This window comes from Gavia stellata, chromosome 4 (genome assembly GCF_030936135.1).
Source record: "Gavia stellata isolate bGavSte3 chromosome 4, bGavSte3.hap2, whole genome shotgun sequence".
Taxonomy (NCBI): domain Eukaryota; kingdom Metazoa; phylum Chordata; class Aves; order Gaviiformes; family Gaviidae; genus Gavia; species Gavia stellata.
In genome coordinates, this window is record NC_082597.1 from 28169930 (window position 1) to 28191392 (window position 21463).

General features: G+C 39.4%; 1 protein-coding gene across 4 annotated transcripts in view; it reads right to left on the reverse strand.

Moving 5' to 3' along the window:
* Positions 1-1618: 1618 nt before the first annotated feature.
* The window catches only part of ST7 (suppression of tumorigenicity 7), a 156668-nt gene continuing 136823 nt past the window's right edge, over positions 1619-21463 (reverse strand). For 3 of the 4 annotated variants that reach the window (XM_059817023.1, XM_059817026.1, XM_059817025.1), the window contains exons 12-15: positions 13333-13483; positions 8690-8782; positions 5525-5664; positions 1619-1904 (exon numbers count right to left, since the gene is read on the reverse strand). In XM_059817023.1, coding sequence (XP_059673006.1) covers positions 1809-1904; positions 5525-5664; positions 8690-8782; positions 13333-13483 — 480 coding nt within the window. In that variant the 3' untranslated portion in view covers positions 1619-1808. The remainder of the gene's footprint in view (positions 1905-5524; positions 5665-8689; positions 8783-13332; positions 13484-21463) is intronic. The other variant, XM_059817024.1, reaches the window with a different exon arrangement.

Sequence of the window (21463 nt, forward strand, 5' to 3'; positions counted from 1 at the left end):
GCTACACAGGAGTGCCTGCTGTAAAGGTGTTCACTGTGGCTGTTCTAGCAATTCAGATGCAAAGCTGAGAACACAAATATTGTCCCATTTCTCACTTCCACATGCTGTCCACTAGCAATCTGCTACCTCTAATCTTATGCCACATCCCACATTAAATGTAAGCCACACTAATTTCAACATTACAGTGAATTGTTTGGCAAGAATAATAGCCAGAGATGAAAAACCTGGATGGAAATCCCCAACAGTGACACACCTCACCAGTTTTAACACTTAGCCACAGGGCTCTCTGATCTTGTGTGTCCTCCCCCAGGTGTCATTCTTCTGGTGTGGGGGCTGGCTTTTTTTCTCGTAGCATACCAGTGTTCGCTTTAATGCAGTACCATTGCTCACCTGGACAAAAATCTTTCTTCTATGCAGACTAGCATATCTGTGATCAAGAGGGCAAAAAATAATGTAATGCATCTCCTGCGGTTAAGAAACACTTTTCTTTTATACCAACTCCAATAATGGGAGTTTTGTCTTTGCTCACTCCTTTCCTCATTGATAAACAAACTTATCTGCTGGCGATCACAGTCCTTCAAGCTGCTCAGCATTTTTAGAACGGCAAAGTTGAACTGGCAAAGTGGCATTTTTGATCTGCTGCATCAGGTTTAGGCTTCCTTATTTGGGAGAGGAGTTGAAAAACAAATCCTTGAGGCATCTCTAAGGATGCACTTTCAATTTTTGACAGACAGGACTATTTGCTTCAACCTCCAGATCAAATTCTTGATCTTAGAGCTGGCCTCGTACATTAACAGAGGTGTCTACGGGAAGTTTCCATCTACAGTGGCTAAGTTATAAATGAATACTTTGTCTAAACTTCTCACAGCACAAGGATAAGATTTCCTGAGGTAAGCACTAATGACGAAACATCAGCCTCTCTATTAATTGTGCATGAACTAGCACCAGTTTTGCAGATGAGATTCTGGTTTCAAGCAACAGTTTATAATGCTGATGTTTAATCTGTACAGGGAAAAGTACCTGCTTTTTCATACTTGAAAAGTACTAGTAATGCAATAAAAAGTCAGTGAGAAATACATAAGAGCACAAATGCAGTGATCACTCACCACAGGTAAATTTGTCTTCAATTCTCTGCCATTACTTACGCTTTGTTCTGTAGACAGAGAACGAAGCATGGAGCTTCTGGAGGTACTTGAATTAACGGTGTGAAGAAAAATCTGTGAAGTATGTGGACTTTTTGAAAATTCAAATGAGGATAAAACTGACCTCTGTGCAGGGATGGGAATCAGAAGCCCAATGTACCATCCAAACTGCCTGGAGAGCTAAAGCTGCTTTAAGCAAGAGCTTTAACTGTCTAGAAGCCGCATCTAGACAGTCTCTAGTCTAGTGGTAAGGGCTTCACCCTAATTGAACTCTGTAAGAAAAGGCAGTGACACCATTGTTTAATTGTAAATTTTTGGTGTTTTTTCATTAACTGAACGGAAAGCCAAGAGCGAGCTATGGTGAAGCAGATAGATACACACATGTTTAAGAACACAAAGTACAATCTGAGCTTTGAAGAAGAAGCCAAAAGACAGCAATGCTGCAATACACAAAAGTTTATTTTTTTTTTCTTTTCTGAAGGCAAAATATAATAGAACCTAACATCAATGTATTTTGTACAACAAAACAGTTTTTATATGAGAACAGACAATCCATAAAGAGTTTTTATGTCTTAGAACTGCTTCCCTTTTTTATCATGCTTTCTTGTGGTCAACAAAAAGTTGGCACAAAAGATGTCATGGCAGTCAGTCAGCGAGCGTGCTCCCTCAGATCCTCGTCAGCTGATGCCACAGACTGGAGGGCAGGATACTTTCTACTTTTTCCATCACAAAATTTAAAGGGGCAAAGAGGGTGCTGAGAAACTGCAAAGAAATCAGATATACATTCAGATCAAAATCCAGGAGATAATACACCTCAGGAGAAAGCTGTCCAACAAGACAAGAAACTCCTGCTGCATTCCTCTCTGAAATTCTCCAGTATGATAAAAATTAAATAATTCACACATGAAGCCTTTCTGCCATATTCTGAGCCTTGTATATATACAGATTTCTGGATTTTGCAGAAAAGGAAGAAAGAGCCCCATTTTTACAGAGAACAAAGTAATGAACTACAAAAGTTTTCACACATCTCATATCCTAGATTCAGGCTCGCACTGAAGCCACTAAAACTCAAACCAAAACATACTGAAGGGAAAGAGAGGCTTTTTCATAATGGCAGAATCTGTCAGACCACCTCTCAGGGAGAAAAAGCATGTCTTCAGTTTCAGGTTTAAAATGGTTCTGGGTTATCTACAGATCTGCTATATATACTGAAGCAGCATTAACTGGAATTTATCTTGACCTCCTCCCTCTATTACAGAACAGAGCCAGTAATGTTGTAAGAGGTTTCGATACATTAATGTTAGGACAGGTGTATGTGACATCATAATCAAGTGACTTTATGCATTTTATCACAGGAAAAAGGCACTGCCAGCCACACACCTCAGAACTGATACACTCAAAGCACTCCCAACATTTTTGGGCAATACATATTAATTGTGCTTTACATTAATTGTAATTCAACCATATATATTACATACAGCTGTGTTGAGGCCCTATATGTGTATGAGAGAGTACAATAATACGCAAAGCCACACACCTCGACACTGTGAACCCTGTTACTTCTAACCATTTAAGCTGATGTGACTTCACTAAAAATAAACAGTTCTGTTTGGAACTGATCAGCAGAGAAGTGCAAGAGGTTTGTGTTTCAGTTTACTGCTCTGCAGTCAGCACAAAGCATATGATCTCCACTTATTGCACTTAAGAGTATATGAAGTTCTGCTTGGTAGGTAGTATTAAAGCACATCTGGTGCTGGATGTGTTCTCTTTTTGCCCAAAAGAACTCTCTCTCCTCACAAAAGGGAGCATCAGACAATATATATAAACATGCTTGCATCCCTTTTCATGTTCTTAATTTGTCCCATGTATCTTTAGGCACTTAAAGGATGCAAACGTGGGGGTCTGGTGCCCCTGTAGTCACTGAAGAGAACTAAGCACTTCCAGAGAGTAATTCTATCCACCCCAGGACCAGAACAGCCCTTTGAAATCCTCTCCTCCCTCTCTGCCCCAAGCCGCAGAGGGAGCAGGGGTGGCTGGGCTTTGTCTTCACCCGTAAAGCAAGGAGGACTGCGTCCCAGTGCAGGGACACAGTCCTGAACCCGGCCACACTCCTGAACTGCTAGCACAGCTCCTGACACAGTTCTGGCCTGTGCCAGTTAGTCTCTCCCCAACAAAGTCCATGCAGAGTTTGGGGATAGCACTGGGCAGGGACAGTTCCCAGCAGCCAGTGAGGATGGGGCCATCCTGCCTTTGAAGGGATAAAACTGAAAGGGAAAAGCCAGGGCTGGCCAACCTCTTCTGTTCTGTTCCGATACAGCTGCATTTCAAAGAGATGTCTGCAATGATTTTCTTCAATCTCATACACCTGGGCTACTTTTCCCAGAGGAGACAACAAAATGAGCCTTCTGAATCAAAGCCTTTCTATGAGCTACTAAATGAATGTCACAGGCTTAAATTCTGCCCTGCCCATGTACAACGAAAACTCAGCTGCTGCATGGTGTGGTTTATGAAGATTAAGATACAGCTAAAACAAGTCACAATACATGTTAACTGACATACTAACTGCATCCATACAGGTTCAGAGATCTTGAGTAATCTTGCCAAGTTTATGCACATAATGCAGCCCACATTTCAATTCTATTTGTCTGTACTTATTTTACTAACTAGGAGCTTTACCTGCTCTGATATGCAGAACTTAACAACCACATACAGAGTCTTGCGGTATCTACTCTATTAACAACAATGGCAGCTGCGCTTACACATCAGGGAAATAGACCCTTCTGGTCTGACTCTACTGCCCAAATGGCTTTGGAACCTGCAAGCTCCAAACCATGGAGAAACAATTACTAACTCACCACCAACGTAACTTCTGATATCTCCATTTGATTGCACTCAGCAACCAAAGCCAGGTGAGTTAAACCTGTGCAAACATGCTACCAATTTTCTCCAATTCCAGTAGCTCACTGCCTGTAGAAGGAGCCCTAAGTACAAAATTTCATCATGCTGCCAGCTTGAGATATATTCTTTGTTCAGGACACAAGGCTGACAAGCACAGGAACAAGGCTAACAGGGACAGATTTGGGGTCATTAGCCGTTACAGAATGGGCAAACCGCAGATTACATTGAAGAGCCCGCAAACAAGGGTCATGCATTTCAACGACTTAAGGAAAAAAACACAAAAAAAGCTTTACAAAGAAGTTTAAGATCATATGCCCGAGTTACACACTTACTGTCCACCAAATGCCTACTACACACTCAAGAAACAAGGGAAAGTAATAATATTTCAGGTAAGTTTCAGCACTTTTTGCTGATAGAAGTGGTAACTTTTGCTACAGCTAATTTTATTTTCTGTCTTCCAGAGCTAATGAAAGAAAATTCTTGATGCAAGAACTGTTGCTATACCAGACCTCTGTCACGCACGAGCCTGGGTGGTAGAAGACCTGGTTCACCTGCAAAGAGAGTCTCTCGCCATTTGCAAAGGAGTTTGAGACAGTACTTACAATCTGGAATTTGCCAAAGCCTTTCAGCCTTGCCTCCTCCACCCCGCCCCCTATGCCCCCCCAAATCAAAAGCACCAAAGACATCAAAAACCAGGCTGGGAGGCTATTTTGGAAACACAAGACCTACAAGAGATACAAATATATTTGAGAAAATATATTACAACAAAGGATATTCAGTATTTCTTGGAGAAGGAGACAGCTTTTTTTATTATCCTAGAACTTCCCTGTAAGTGGATTTTTCATATCTTAGCACACTGGAGCAGTGATGTTCTTGGTTTTGCAAAGAAAAAAGCATGTTTTAGCATAATTCATGGCTCTTCCCCCTCATCCCCCAAAATTTATTAATCCTTGGTGGATTAAAAAAGCAGAATTAGCACATTACCCTGGATGTAGTTAAACAAGTTATGAGGGAAATACTGAGACTACTTCCTTCATGGCAGTTTTTTCGAAAAACCGCAGAAATTTGCCCTGGTACACTCTATTTCTGCTCATACTAATAGTTTCTATCGCACTAGAAAGCATGGCACAATCGTTATGGCTCCACACAAAATAGAGGGGTTCTGCAAACCGTTATTAGTTTATTTTATTGGATTATATATGAAAACACAGATATTCCCTTCTCCCACCAAGCCTTTTTTGGGAGAATCACAAGAGATCTAGCCTAACAAAAGAGCCATATAAACCAGAGAAGACAGTCAGTAGTGTGTTTTACTGATTAGCTCCCTTAACAGTTGTTCAAATGTCCCCCTGCTCAGACATCTCTTGATGTTTTATTTATACTACTGAATATGCAGATATTTAATACCCAGCAATATTTAGCTTAGCTCTTCCTGCATCTGTGTCTTTATTTACTGGAAGAGAGCAGCAGCAGAGAATACTCACAGCTTTTGCGAAGACCCCCATAAGCTCTGGGAACTGATGTGTCAGGAGGGCTAGCATGGCTGTGAAAGAACATAGTCCAGCAGTGAAGAGGATGAAGAAGGGAAGCTCTTTCTTGGGGTAAACTGAAACTTCATGAAATGCTGTAGAAAAAACAATGGGAAGGGGAATGCATTATACATGAAAAAAACCAAACCCCAACCAAAACCAAACCAACATTCTTACGTGGTTTAAACAGCCAGAGACACCTAAAGATGCTTTTGAAGGAAGAAACACATAGAAGGTCTGAAACATCTAAGGTCAACATTATTGTTGTGTCAGTCATCTCACTGCCAAGTAATTCTCATCTAAAGATGATACTTCTGGCTTACTCTGGTCCTATGTATATGTTACTTTTGCCTTCCTTGTGTCAGCACTAACTATAATGCAACTGTGCAAGAACTAACCCCATAAAACTAACCTACAAATAAAACATCAAATTTTTTTTATGCAGGTCACTGACTAGCCACATGGTTGCATGTGTGCTAATGTTGATACACAGAGAGTGCAGAAACATGCACCCAGGACCAGCAGTGAGACCAACCTTGCAGAAGCATGGTTGTAGACTGGTTTAAGAAGGCTGTAAAACTACAGCCTTTGTAAGAGTAAATTCTGAGGGTTTAATCTGCAGGACCAAGAAAAGTTATCCTAAAATACTTTAAATTCAGATTTTCATAATTCTCTGTATACTTGTAACAATACAACAACTTGTTAAAGTGTTAAAACCTGAAATTTAAATTAATAGTGAATTTTTAAGGTGATTGTTAGTATACACTAAAAGGAATGCAGAAATTTCCTCGACTGTGGTATGAAAAATTGCTCACTGGGCTTTGAAGAACGCAGCACTGAGAAGGCTAAAAGGGATTTTAGTGAAAGAATATATGCCTTAAACTTTTATGGTGACTCAGATTCAAGGTCAAAATTTGGCTGGGTTGGCAAGAGGTCCGGTGGACTCTTATCCCTCTGCTTCACTCATTCAGTCCATATAGTCATGATAAATGCAAACTTTGAAACATTTTTTTCTCACAGAAGACCAACCTCAAGGCTTCCCATATACTCAAATCCTATGACTATTTATACACACAAAACATTACTCTTCCATTTTGCCTACTTTCTTTGCTTCAGTGACCAGCTCTCATTTCATTGTACTTGCAGACAACATAAACACAGGGTAATCCAGCAACAAGACAGGACAATATCCTTGACTGCATTCATCCAGAGTGGAGCGGTTTCAAAAACCAACAGCAGGAATTCATAAGAGTTTAAATTAAAATATTATAAACTAAAAATATATATGACTTTTGGGTCTGCTAATTAATTCGGTTTAAAAAGAAAAACACAGATAATTTGCAACTTCTCTTTAATTTAAATTAAATTTAGAGATTGGGAAATACCAGATCATGGACTTCATAAGTCTAAGACTTCTTGTGCTCAGTTTTTTGCACTTGTTTTTGACACAGGCTCAAACCTGTTGTTTCGGTCAGTATCCAGTCATGGCAAAAGTTTTGTGATTGATATTTTTAATTCAGATAGCCTATCAGATCTTAGTGTTCCGATATAATTCCAGCTGACTCTCCTTTAAAACACACACAATTAAAGGGTGTGGACAGGTACACAAAACCCCTTTAACCGACCTGTGTCTGTCACGCTATGTTAAACCCTTCCCTACTCAAACCCAAGAGATTTTGCAGTGAAAGGCATTTCCCATAACTGCCAGAGCAGAACAGGACTGTCTGCATATGCTGTTAAAGAGTCCCTTGCTTCTAACATTTGACAGGAACGATTAGTTTTGCATCTAAAAAGAGAATGCTGAGCTATTCTCCATGACTTGGTCATTCCTAAATCTCCTGACACTCCACCCTCCCTAGCTCAGCATCCCTCTGAGTAAAGCAAGGAGAGCACTCTAAGAGGTGGTGTTATAATTAGGGTGATTATAATGGGGTGGGGAGATACTGTCATTTGCCAAGGATTTCTGTGTAACATCAGTGAGAATGTACTGTGAAGGAGAGACTCACAATGAGTGGATTTTCACTGTATTATTCTCACCTAATGTTTACTCACATAGGCTTATAAAAAGCGACAATGCATTTTTCAGCCCAAACCAGAGAGGTTCTGAATGAAAGACTACAAAGGGTGCAAATGCCCTGAAAACCAGCTTTCACAGCAGAAGCAGGCTATGTTTTACTTTTTCCAGAACAGATTTCTCTTTATTCCTTCTTCAGGATAGAGAAGGTGAGAGAGGAATCTCCTTCCTTGGATCAACTTATATTTGCCTCCCCTGCCCTGACCCTGCAAACTCCTCCGCGCTTGTGTGTGTTCCACTTGTGCTCACACAAAGTACCACTGACTTCAGTGAGAAAACATGTGTAAATGAAGCGTAACTGTTTGCAAGATTGGCTGCTTCGGCTCTTCCTCTGCATTCTTGTGCTTCACTGCAGGCACTGCAAGAAGTCCCATTAGCTTGGACTGTAACACTTCCAGAGGGCTGGACCTGTCTTTATATCTGTATCTTGCAGAGCACTGGGAACACTGTTGGCATTTTGCTAATACATGCCATAAACATATATAATAAATGACTGAGGTAATTTCACAGCAATCTCTCCATAATAGCACACACACCATTACATGAAGAAACCCCTTTCTTGATATTTAAGACTGCTTTTCAGAAAACGACAGCATAACCTGTCAGAATAACAGCTGTGTTAATGATCCAGCCACCCTCAAGCAGGTTTCATCTTGCCTTGGAATTTAAGTAGATAGTGTGTCTACAAAAGACTAAGGCTGTGCCACTGTGCTTTTGGTTTGATGGGGTGTTACCCTAGATGAAAGATCAGACACATTTTCCAGTGTCTTGGCAGAAGAGAATAGCAAGATCTAACTGATTTATATCTCTTCAGTAATCTCTCTCCCTGTCCCTACACTGTCAACAACAATACTGATAGCTAATCATAGGAACTATGGCTAGGAGCTGCCTCTTAAACCATCAAGGGAGCTCCAGAGACTCACTGTCAACCCAATTATTCTAATTCAGTGTATTCAATTTAAAAGGCATCAATGCAGAGAAGTGCTGCAAGGCTCAGGTAAATGATTCTTTGATGTCAATGGTAAGAAGACAAAAGTTGAACGTACATGGTAGTAGTTCTCTATCTGCAGTTTCTGTACAAATAGGGTAAGGGTAGAAAAGATGTCCTTTTTCCAGTGGATAGGGGATCATTCTGAAAGCTGAAAAGAAAACAACACCGTGCACAAGTTACTGTGAGTATGGCAGTCACTGGACATACTTAACTATATTTACAATTTTGAAAAACAAACATAGACAAAACATTACATTTATATTTGGTTGCAAATAGCATATAAATTGATTAATGAAATGCCAAAATATAAATCTACACTTAGCTTTTAATCCTGAAAAAAATTATGTTTATTTTTATTCTTGGGAGAAGGTTCATGAGCGTACACACAAGTACACACATAAATGCATGACCAGATCCCATTGTACTTACAATTCCATAGACATATTTACAAATTTTGTCTTAGGCTTTTAAGCTGCAGAATTTTTAAATTTCAGGGGAAAGAAGTGTATCTGGTATAACAGGTATAGCCTACAAAAATGACCAGCCAAGCTTGTGAATTCAGATCAATACTCACCATCTCTGTGCATTAAGCATAATAGAAGTTTTGCATGAAAAAAGTACACTACTTTTTTCCCTATCACACTCCAGCAAACCAGGTAACGCTGATGACTCAAGCCCAGAGAACCAGTTTTCCAACACAGTGATGTTTTCATTTTATATTTGGCAATCAAAGATTAATACTGAATTATTAAAACCAGGTTCCTCATACGCATTCTTTTTAAATGTAGCAGATCAAGTCAGGTTTCCAATATAAATCTTCAGGTCATGGATTAAATAATACTTAATCTTATGCATCTTTAAAATTGAAAATAGTAACAGAGAGGGAGGGAAATGGATTACTAAATCTGGACAGTGATGATGTCATAGGCCATCTGAGTGTGGTTTATGGAACATCAGAATACTTGACTGAATTATAGCTTTGCAATCAAGACATCCTTTTCCATTATCCGATATATTATTCTCACTGTTAAAATGTCATCAACTTGTTATTCTCACTACTCCTATGAACATCAGTCACTGAAGCAATATTTTCCTCAACAGATGTCCTAGAAGCACTGTGTATTTTAGATGTTAGGTACAGCCCACCACCATATGATAACACTCCATTATCTCTTGCTCACAAGGCAACTGAAGAATTTGTTTAAAATACACAATACCCCAATATTTTCAGTTGTGCACGCTGCATTTGAAATAATGTTAGCTGTGTTTTTTGTGCAATTATATGAGTGTATTTATTTTTGGTTACTATGTTTAAAGCACAGCAAAGAAGGCAGAAATCCTCAAACGTTGTAAACCAACCTGGGCTGTAATGCTCTTCCAACACTAAAACCCCCCTCTCCATAGCACCCCAAAAAGCCAAGTACAAATACAATAATCCAAGCCTTGTATGATCTTCACATGCAGCAAACTTGAGTGTCTGTACAAAAACATATATGGAGGGATGTTCAATGCTTATTACTTCAACATCACTAACACAAATTTTTCCTTCAGATTTGGCTTAATATTTAAAAAAAAAATCAAGCCTCTTCTGCCCTACCCTAAATCACGGTAGTATTAAGATTATGATCAAAATAAAAAGGGACAGTAAAGATTTTTTTTTTTACAAAACAAGCAAAAAGTGTCTGAATAGATTTCACTGAATTTGAACAGTCATCTTTGACATGAGACCAAATATGGAGTATTTACAGCAAAACAGTTTATTTAGCAATGTTATCAGCCATGGAAGAAAGTGCTTTGGTTCATCTGTATCAGTTTGTGCTTACGTAGGTACTTCTCTGCCTGACTCTCACAGTATTATCTGATCCTGTTTTACATTAATCAATTCAGGTAGCACAGAGGCAGTCTGCCATTCAACTGTGTGCTCGTTGTAAAAGCTACCGTAGCATTTGAGAACCCCTAGGTTTTTCTTCTTCATGCAAACAACAGGAAACGTGACACAAGTTTAGAAACTGACAGTGACAAAGAAGCACCTCAGACTCTTGAAATCTGGTTACACTTGAAATTACAGACCTTCTGCACAGAGCACCTGGACCAAACCCAGAGCAACGTTCCACGTGGTGTTACTTGGGCTTTTTTAGTTGTTCTATGAATAAAACTGTACTTCGACTGATCGAATGAAGGCAGAGCAGGAAACAACCAACGTTCCAGTTCGATGATGATCATTTTTATAACCTCACTTTTCTCAATTGTTGAATGCAATTTGGGAAAAACACTCTGTGAGAATTTCGGAGTTTAAAATATCACAAAGACACTTCTGCAGAAATTTTGTAAAAGGCTATCTTAATTAGGACTAACCTCATTCTCCTCAGAAGCACTCAAAATGTACCCCCCAAGTGACTGACTTAATGTACTTAATTCTGCCCAGTTCCCACAAGGTCAGAACTGAATAGTGTATATATATGGGCATTAAATTCCTACATACAAGCTACTAAAGTGAGACTTGTGGTTATTTAAGCACACTGATGGAAGAGTACACTTTAAAGACATGGCAAGTACATAAATACCTAGAAAGAAAGCAAGAGCAACTGACCATGTACTGTATGTAGACTGTTGGTTAGAACTAGTATTTAATTAAATATAATTTCTCTGTCACGTTTCCACTGGTTTTAACTTACAGTTGTGCAGAGATGCCAAGGAAACTTTTTGCAAGTAAAGGACGTAAGAGTGACGTACATAGTTCACTACATCCTTAAAGAACATTACCTAGACTAAGATGTGGACCAAAAGTTATGATTACTGGACTAGATGTTGGTGAAACCATTAAAACCCATGGGAGTCTTTATGTGTGAGCAAAATCAGAACAAAATTCTTGAGGATTGGTGCATCATTCATCTCCCTCTGAACTCACTGCACAAAATGAATTATGGATTTTTCTTTAGAGGCTATGCAACAATAAACATTTACATCTTTACAGGCTACTATATAAATATTAGCTAATAAAGTACACAAATTGCTGTGGAGGTGGTAAGGACAGGAATCAGTTGATACAGTTGGATAGGAATGCCCTACACTGCTTTCAGGCACAGATGACTAGATTCCCCACATGGTAGCAGGACTGCAGGGCAGCCAGCCTCCTGTGCCAAAAGCTGGTCCTTGTAAACAGCCCCTTAGGGACTCCCTAGCCTGACAAAGAAAAACAAGATCTATTCAGGATTCCCTGCAAAATACTGATCCACAATGATGGGATAATGAGCCTTGGGCTAGAAGGACTTCTGCAAGCATCTGGAAGAGAAGAAACACTATGTAAAAGCAAACCACCGAAAATAAGCCACTGGGAAGGAAGCTATGATAGAGAAAATAACAGACTGGGAGAAATGTCAGGAAAAGAGCAAGCAGGTAGGACAGAGAACAATGCAGCAGAGCAAACCTCAGGCAGCAATGGTATGGATTACTGAGCAAGGTGCTCTATACACCTAGAAATAAAGCCATTGCTTCCGCAGGGAGCCTACATTGCAAATTAGGCAAGTTCAGGCCATTTAATACAGTGACTGAGACAGTAAGTCACTTTTGCAATGGAGGTATTAGGTGCATTTCTGTAGGAATTATCATGCTGACAAACTGTATCTTTTATAACAAACCTAAATGAGAACAGCAAATGGAGGAAGGAAAAAAATGGTGGTATATTAACAAAAAGAGGTGCTAAAAGAGAACAGAAGAAAGCAGAGCAGAAAAGGGGAACTAGATTACAGAAAGAAAAATCTGCATTAAAAAAGCCCACAGAGGCTGATTCTAAATAGCAGTTTTTCATTCCCTGGAACCTGAAAAGAGCACATCTCAAAGTCAGGATAAGATAATTTAGGTTAGAAGGTTAGTATATGACTCCAACCTCCTACTCAAAGCAGGGTCATTTTCAAAGTTAGGTCTGGTTGCTCAGGGCCATGTCCAGTTGAGCTCTGAGTATCTCTGGGGATGAAGATCCCACAACCTACCAGCAACCTGTTCCAGGGCATCACCACTCTCACTCTGAAAATATTTTCCTTATGTCTAAATGAAATTTCCCTTGCTGCAGCTTGTGTCTATTGCCTCTTGTCTTTCTGCTGTGTCCTTCTGAGAAGGCTTTGACTCTGTCTTCCATATTATCTCTTCATTGGGTGGTGGAAGACAGCAACCGTATCTCTCCTTCACCTACAAGAAGTCTTTTCCAGGTTGAATAAAAACAGCTCGCTCAGCGTCTTTTCCTACTTCACATGTTCCAGACCCCCATACATCCTAGCGGTCCTCCACTGGACTCACTCCAATTTGTCAATTAAATATTAATGAATAGTATAAAACAAAACAGTATTTTTTTTTGTTGTTGTTGTTGTATTTTTTTCTGCTTATAAGGCACTTTTGTAATTTCCCAATATCAAAGCATTCAAATAATGACAAACAAACCTCTACAACTCTGGAATGAGGAAGGTAAATTATTATCCCTTTATCCATGAGTAAGAAAATATGTCACAAAGAAGATTGGAAATTTTGTTCAGTGGTACACAGAAAACACAATCCAAGAATCCAGAACCCTTTTTCTCATTTAAATGAAGTTTGTATTTTCAGTTTTAATTTCAAGTATTTCAATACTGGTGAAAGCTATTATTTTCTCATGACATGCAATAAAAATATTTTATTAGCTCCTTTGTAAGAAAGAGAATTACTTACTGCCTTCCCATGTACAGTGTAAGAGATTCAATGCCCCCTCTACTCTTTTCCAGTGTTGAAGATGAAAGAAAGCATATGCTATTGCTTCACTGTCCCCTCTCTTCAGAATATGTTCAGGGGGCAGAATTAAGCTTTTCATTTCTAGTAGATACTGCAATAAAAAAGCAGAGCAGAATTATTTCAGAGGTAATAAAAACCAGAAAAAGCTGCCTGCAATTCTACAATGCACACTGAAAGGTCTATTTCCCTAAAGTACTTTCCCTTGTAACTGTTTCATCAAATGTGTAACATCACCAACTGCTCTTGAAAATAATTATTTAATTATTCCCAAAGACACGTATTCTGACAGATGGTTAATGGCCTGCTCTTCAGCTGTAGTAGGGGGACTACAGAGAATTTCAAAATGAGATGTCTCTCTTATCAAAGGAGATGGAAAAAAGGGCTCAAAGCAGAGAAGAGAATATAATTACAAGAGCTTTTTCATTAAAATTGTTTATAATAAAATGAAGAAGACATTAAGCAGTTTGATTCACATAGTCTTTTGATAAGGAAACACACAGTACTCATAGTTTGTACACGGGTTGCTTTAGTGCATTGCCATCAACTAGTTGCTAGGCCTATGAATATGAAAGGTTGGCAGCAACCTAAGCAGCTACCAAGAAGTTACAAAGTAAAAAAAGTTACAAAATGTAACAAATACCCGATTTCCAGGAAAAAAGTATTGGCTGTTTAAGCTTGCTACTTGAAATAGTTATTGAAAATGGTATGAAAATGAAAAGCACCACTGACTAAACCCACAAGCAATTCTCCCTGTTACTGGATCCCCCTAACAGAAGCGGATGAAACACACAGAGGGTTCATGCCACAGGAGAGACAAAGGTCCTGGACGCTATTCAAGCAGGTGATTTTGCCTCCTTCCCCAGCACATGAACTAGACCACTACCAGTTCAGCAGACAGTATCTCATCACTGGTGTTACTACATTCCAGTTAGTGTAGGGGAGAGATACAGCAGAGGGGAAAGACACACCCCTTGTTGGCATGCTTTACAGTGAAAGGAGTAACAGAAATCACAGGCTGCCGAATCGACTCCTCTTTGTCAGTTCTCTGAGAAGTGTAACATTTCCCAGCTGTGCGCTGACTGCTCTTCAACATCATAAGGAAACTGTTGCTCTCTCCAAGGATGCCCAAGAGCAAATGTTCTCCCCACCAGACTATTTAAGTTCACACAAGAGGCAGCAGGTGAGTCAGGCAGTAGACTGTCAGGCCCTAACACAAGGTTTGGAAAGGAAAGTTATGGTTAATCACTGGCAAAAAGAGAGTGAGTGTGCAGCCCCTCCACTCCACTGAGGCCTCTGTGCCTCCACACTGTTCTCTGCTTTGGTCTGGAAGGAGGAGGACTGCAGGACCTAAGGACTGACAACAACCCAGTGCAGGCACCTTGACATCAGAGGTGAAACAGGCATGGGTGGTGTTAACCTTCCACAGCTCCTATTAAATGCAGACTTTTGTGAACAGGAGACTACAGGGCATGCTTACTCAGTGTGTGAGCTGGTGCAGAAAAGAGAAGAAAAGAGGGCAAAAGAAATAAATGAGAATTGAAAATCAGCCTTGGGGACAGGAAGAGGAAAGGCCAGAGGGAAATGAGCACCAATAGCATGATGTCATGGAGGGCACCCTAGAGCTAGTCATCCCTTTGCCTGAAGAAGCCTGGAAGGAGCTAGCAAACAGGTAAAGCATTGGAAAAGACCGTGATCAAAGCAGAGAACTGACAACCCTGGGAAATAGATAAATATTTCAAAGAGTAAAGAGGAATCATGCATGTTTCTGATGCAGGTAACAGTATTAAAGGAGAAGAAACCGAATTAGCAGTGGGAGTAATATGTGTGATACCTGGATTTTCTCTAAAGCCTTTCAGAAAAATTTGAGAGAGCTGCAGAGCAGGTGGATGAATGGAGGAAGCTGCAATTCAGTAGGGCAGGACAGAGGATTAAGAGTGGCAGAGAGAACAGAATAAAGAGCTGACAAGAGGGAGGGAGCTGCCAGGCTTACAGAGATACAGGATTCTTATTCACTGCCTTAATGAATTTGCCACCCTTTTAAAAACATGCATTATACCTGTTGAGCAGAACGGAAAATGGCTGTAAGAGCTGCAGGTTCCTATCTGTTTTGTTAGTTTAGACCGTAACTCTAATTTCCATATTTTTTTTGCAAAAGCAAATGAGAAAGTAAGTTCTCAATATTTAAATATTTCAATCAAAGGAAAAAAACCCACAAAAGCCATGTCCCTATTTGTAAGAAAAGAAAAACCAGGAAGAAACGTCCTATTCCTAGGAGTGTTGAGATGAAAACGTGTTACTTTGATTCTTATGTATGGCTTGTTATCAGCAATTAAAAACAAATCAAGTGGAAATACCAGATGGAAGCATATATCTTGACACTTGCAAATCATTCTTAGTCCTCACTCAGTTGTGTTGACTTTTCAGTCTGCATTTTTCTCAGTTTCAGAAAGAAAAAGCTATTTTTAAAAGTTCCTCAGATCAAAAATGTGAAACAGTCCTCCCTCATTACTCTATCACAGCTACTTGCCCAAACAAAAAGTCCATAATCTAGTTTGGTGATACTCAAGAAGACCCATACATAAAGTTGATGGATGGCTCAAGTCTCATTTGGGCCTCATAATAGTTTTTGTTTTATGCATAAAGGTCAGCCACACCTTTTGGGCAAACAAGCTGCCAATTAATTTATTCTGGAGGCATTTCCAGCAGGAATGCTAATTGTACACAGGCCCAGAGAGACCTCATCTGGAACACTCTGTACAGTTCTCATCAGGCATGTTGAGAAACGTAAAGATCAAATTCTACAAGTATAGAATAGAGCTAATCAAAGAAATGGCAAGTCTGCTTTGCGAGAGGGCACTTGAAGGCCTCCATCTGTTTAACTTCTTTAGATAGGAGTAACAGGTACCAAAAAGGTACCTAGCTGTAGGTAGGGCTTGATTATTATGGAAGGAGAGATATGACTGTCCATGAAAATTAGTATGGTCTTGATGTCCTAGAATATTATATCTCTTCTTGCATTGCTGTATTTTCAAGGAGAGTTCAAGAGCCTGGAGGGCATTAAGGTTCCTGGAGGTCTGGCAGCCCCCTTTTTTGGTAACTGCAGGCTCCTGGCACCCAGAAACTTGACAGGCAGGACTGAGTCCCAATAATCCGCTGGGTTGCTAGCAGATTGGCCATGAAATCAACACAGTCCTCCTGAAATATCCTGAACTGGACAAACAGACAAATTCCAGTGAAATGAAATTCAATGAAAAAAATCTTTCTTCAAAGACTATCCAATAAGCTACAGTCCTCATGCTGGCCATATAATGTGTGAAACACAGTCTTGATGGACTTCTGCATGCAATAAGTATCTCCAGCTCTTGGGAAAAATCAGCCAAAGACATCTGATTGTAGTTTCCAAGAGGCTGCTACTGCACTTAATCAAAGATACTCCACTAGACAGGTAGAGTCTTCTCTTCAGCCACCAGAGACTTCACGGTGGGAATCTGACTATTTATATCTCAACATTTCCAAAGGCCTCAGTCCAGAGCACAGCCGTTGCTGTTGCAGGACTAATATGGACACAAGATCCTACCATACCACTAAATTTCCTATCAGAATGAACTCCATCTGGCTTTACAAGAAAACAACCTACACCTCTTGACAGACTCCCTATTAACTCTAACTCCTGATACACTGGCATCCTCTCAGACTCAGCCACAACCTTTACAAGTTAAGTAATAAAACTTCACCACCTTTTCAATACTTTGAATACACAGGGAAGACAGGAGCCCTCTGTCATCCTGACAGGGCTCTGAAACCAAGCATGGTTCCACTTCAGAGGGGTAGTCAAGTAACAGGCTAAATAAGAAACTCAACAAAGAGCTAGCCATTATGGAGGAAATAGAGATGGCAAGCCCAGCACATCTCCAACTCCATTTGTTTTTCAATGACGAAAGAAGTTGTTTAACTAGAATGAGAAATAGCATGTCACCACCATCTGGGGTTATCATGTTCCTTTAAAAAAGGTATAATCTCAGAAAAGACAGTCTAGAAAATTTCAGCCAGAATGACCTGGTCTTAATCAAGTTATGAGTGCATACTAAAGTTGCGCAATGATTTCTGTCATCAACAGATGGCTCAAGCAGCCCTTCTCCACTGCATTGTTTTGGCTTGGATTTTTTTGGTTGTCTTTTTTGTTTTTCTGGTCTCTCTCTTCTCTCACCCCAAACTTTTTTCTGCCAAAAACCTATCTTTTAGGAATTACAAGGGTAACAGTATTTTTCATATGCTTCCACAGAGGGCTTCTGGGCCAGTTACACGACACTGTAATAGATATTGCTCAGCTATAGCCATTCTGTACACACATGGGAATATGCCTTTTAATGAGCATTTGGAGGATGACAATGGACCTTGTACACATGAAGTGCAACATGGTGGAGTTTATATTTCTCCTTCTTGAATTGACTGAATATACATTATTTATTGCATAATATTGACAGCACTCTGGCTACTAATTCTCCTCTGCTGGGAGTGCTTTTAATATTCCACATTAACAAGCTACTTCAGTGCCCTTTTATAAAATAAACCAATTTATCTCGGGCAGTTTTCCTTCTTTTCCTCAATTGTAGAATTTGCCTCCGAAATTACAGCTCAGGCCACAAATAGGCAATAGTCACTCCTGCACCTGTGATAGCATCCCTCCAGGCCAGAATATGAGAATTTAACATTTTTGAATAGGAACTCTCCTCCTCCCAGCAGGATGAATAGCATAAGCCTAAAACAGTTCCAAAATACTGGTTTCTACATGCCCAGAGAAACCACTTTTAGGTCACCTTACAAGTTCTCATTGGATTGATGGTAATTAAGAAGTTTGGCCTTTTTGCTGGAGATATACAAAACCAAATCACTGTCTCACTGAACAGTTAAAAACTCTCTTAAACATGTCTGGAATAGTTTCTCTGTAATATCATGGGGTGTGCGGAACAGATTTATTTCCCATCTGGTATACGAATTTGTTTGCATTATTTGTTTCTGTTAGCAACTAACTACAACTTACTAGAAACCACACAAGCATACAAACAGACACAGTTCTTATTGAAAAAAATTAAAATAAATAAGAAAGGAGAAGGGATGAAATGGAGAACAAATAAAGCTTTAAAATTGTTTATGTCAATGGTTTGTTAAATCCTTTTAAGAAACAGTTTACACATAAAATTGGCATTTTTTAAAGTAATAGAAAATATTTAAGTTGTCCGATTCAAATGCAGCAAACTTCAGCAGGTACTCTCTAATCAACTCAGCTCCTGGCTTACATAGCAAACCCATACAACTGTGTGCAGAGCACACTTTTGACTCACTTTTAACAATCAGATATATGGACCATCATCTGTTTCCTCTTTCCTTTGACTTTACTGGATAGCTTGTGTCTCATAGATCACAGAAAAGTTGGGGGGCTTTTCAGGAGGAGTTTGAATGCAGGGAGGGAGCCTTGCAAATCAGAAAGGGTGTTCCACAACTGAGGAATGCCCCAGAAACAGCTGTGGTACTTTATCAGCATTAGCTTGGGACAGTTGCATTACATTTAAGTGGGGAAGCTCCAAACACAACATATAAATAATACTGATGAAGTCGTGTGTGTGTATACACATATACTTTTTTCACCACTCACTCCACAGATTATGTACTGTCCATGACATAGGATGTACTACTCTCTTTTCCATACAAAACCCTCTGGAATTTCAGTGATACCCCAGCGTTTAACTCTTAAACAAAAGGATACTAGTCCATAGAATCTCATTTAAGACAAAGATGGTTGAAAAAAATTTCAGACAGATCTTCACAAACAAGTGATACAATTTGTTGTGATTCTTCTCATAGTGAAATTCACAGCTCTCTGCTTTGTTCTCTTTCCTGCTGTACTGCTGACTTCAATCTGCTACTGGTTATGTTTTTCTCCTAATAAAAAGAACCCTGAAAACACTGTCTGGTGAATTGCTTTATTTTTCAATAGGCAATCTCTGCCAAAGTATAAAGCTGCAATTTGCTGTAGCTGAGTTGTTTCAGTAGCAGAAACAAGACCAACTGGAGACAGATGTAATAACTTTTATCAGGTATTTTTCTAGTACAGCTTAAAAAATTAAGCCACTTTCAAGCACAGAAACCTTTTTACAGGTAAGATGTCTTCAGAATGAGAAGTCTTGATCAGTTTGACAATGGTTCCATTTTTGCTGCAGTCAAGAAGGAGATCATAGTTGACAAAACTGAGCTGGCCTTACCCTGCACAGCTCAACTTCCAGAAACAGCACAGCCAGGTCAACTGCCCAGTGTCCTGGAGATCTGGCAGGCTGCACTGAGCTCTGTATTGCCTTTGTTCACTTAAACCAAATTCTGGTACCTCCACGTGTCACATCTTGACTCTACTGTATTCCAAAAACAATGAGAATTTATAACCTATGGCTGAGACTTAGTGGACTGATCTCTGGGAATTAAATTGTCACTGAAATATACTCAAAAATTGAAGGAGACCTGTGTCAAAAGAAAGTTATTTGCTAGAAGGGTGGCTGCCTGAAGAAAGATTCTCAGCCCTATTAGGTCTCTATAAAAGGTATTTTTGTGCAGACAGAAAATAAAAACCAAGGTGATGCATAGTCATCTAGAATCAATGAAAGCGGGTGCCAATGTCTTCATGACATACATACTGAGAAGACTCCCCGAACCATGCATACACACTGGTTTCCATGTGGAAGGTGGGTGTTTTTGCAGGGTTTCTCACCTCTGTGTAAAGATGGAAATCTGGGACTTTTAAACTGCTTCTTCTTAAAGAGTTCTTACATCTTTAGATTGCATTCAAAAGAAAGGGTAAGAAGCGTATCTGACCTCTGCAACGTCACTGGACTGCAGTCTGGCCATAATCTCCTAGGGGAATGTCAGCACCACTGTAAGAATTCCATGTTTGTTTTACACAAACCTGCAACAGGTCACAATGGGAGACTCAGTCTCCCTTTCTTGCTAAATCCAGCTCAGCAGCATCTCTCAGTGTGTTCAGAGTGTGTTCCCTGCATTCCCTTGGTCTCAGAATCTCATTATCAAAAATCTGCTATTTCCAGTCAAATGTCTTGAAAATCCATATCCAGTAATAATCTTTTTATGTGCTAATTCTAAATTTTACTGATTTGCACTGAAATTGGTAACATTTCCTTTGAGACAAACCAGAAACATATCAAACCATTTTTTTTCTCTTTAATAGTGCAGTTCCCTGCTTTCAAGGCTTCTGCTGGGAACTTTGCAATTGCTTTAAATAATTTGCCACCTTCGTAATTTATTTCTTCCTCAGTCTGAACAAGAGACTCATTAGTGTTTAAATCCTAAAGAAGCTTTGAAGACATATTAGTTTTGTGGCACTGTTAGATTTCTTGTGATGCTGCTTACTAAAACTTATCTCCATTTCATTAAGAACAAATTGGATAGGACTTCAATCATAATTGAGTGGAAATTGAGGTGTAATATCCATACAGTGCATAAAATTACAACCAAAAATATATTTTTGCCACCTTAATATCCTTTAGCTAATAGCAGAAAGAATGAGTGTGAAATCAGCAGTGCTGCATATTAATCTGTATTAGGCTACACTTTTTTAATATTAAAATATGAACTAAAAAAACCTTAGTCTGCTCCCATTACTACCTTGTTATCCTGATAATTTATATGTTTCACAAAGGTTTTCAATTTCAAAATGACAGACTTTGAAAAACTGAGGGAATCAATTAACAATGCGAATTGACTGAAAAGCTCAGGAACTTAAGTGAGGAAGAGGACTGGAATTTCTTTAAATCAAAAGTACCGAAAGTAACACGCAATCTGCATTTCATACATGGGGATACTAGTCAGAAAGGAGGTTCAGCCTTGTATTGAACAGCCACCTATACAGAAGCTGGCTAGTGATAAGGAGGTCACAAGCCATGAATGAAAGTACTGATCTACAAGAAACGCAGGATCTTGGAGGTCTGGTAGTGCAGAGGTTATGGACCAAGTCCCACAACTTACAGTAAGGTAGATTTTGCAAAGGAAGTCAAACCAAAGAAGAGCA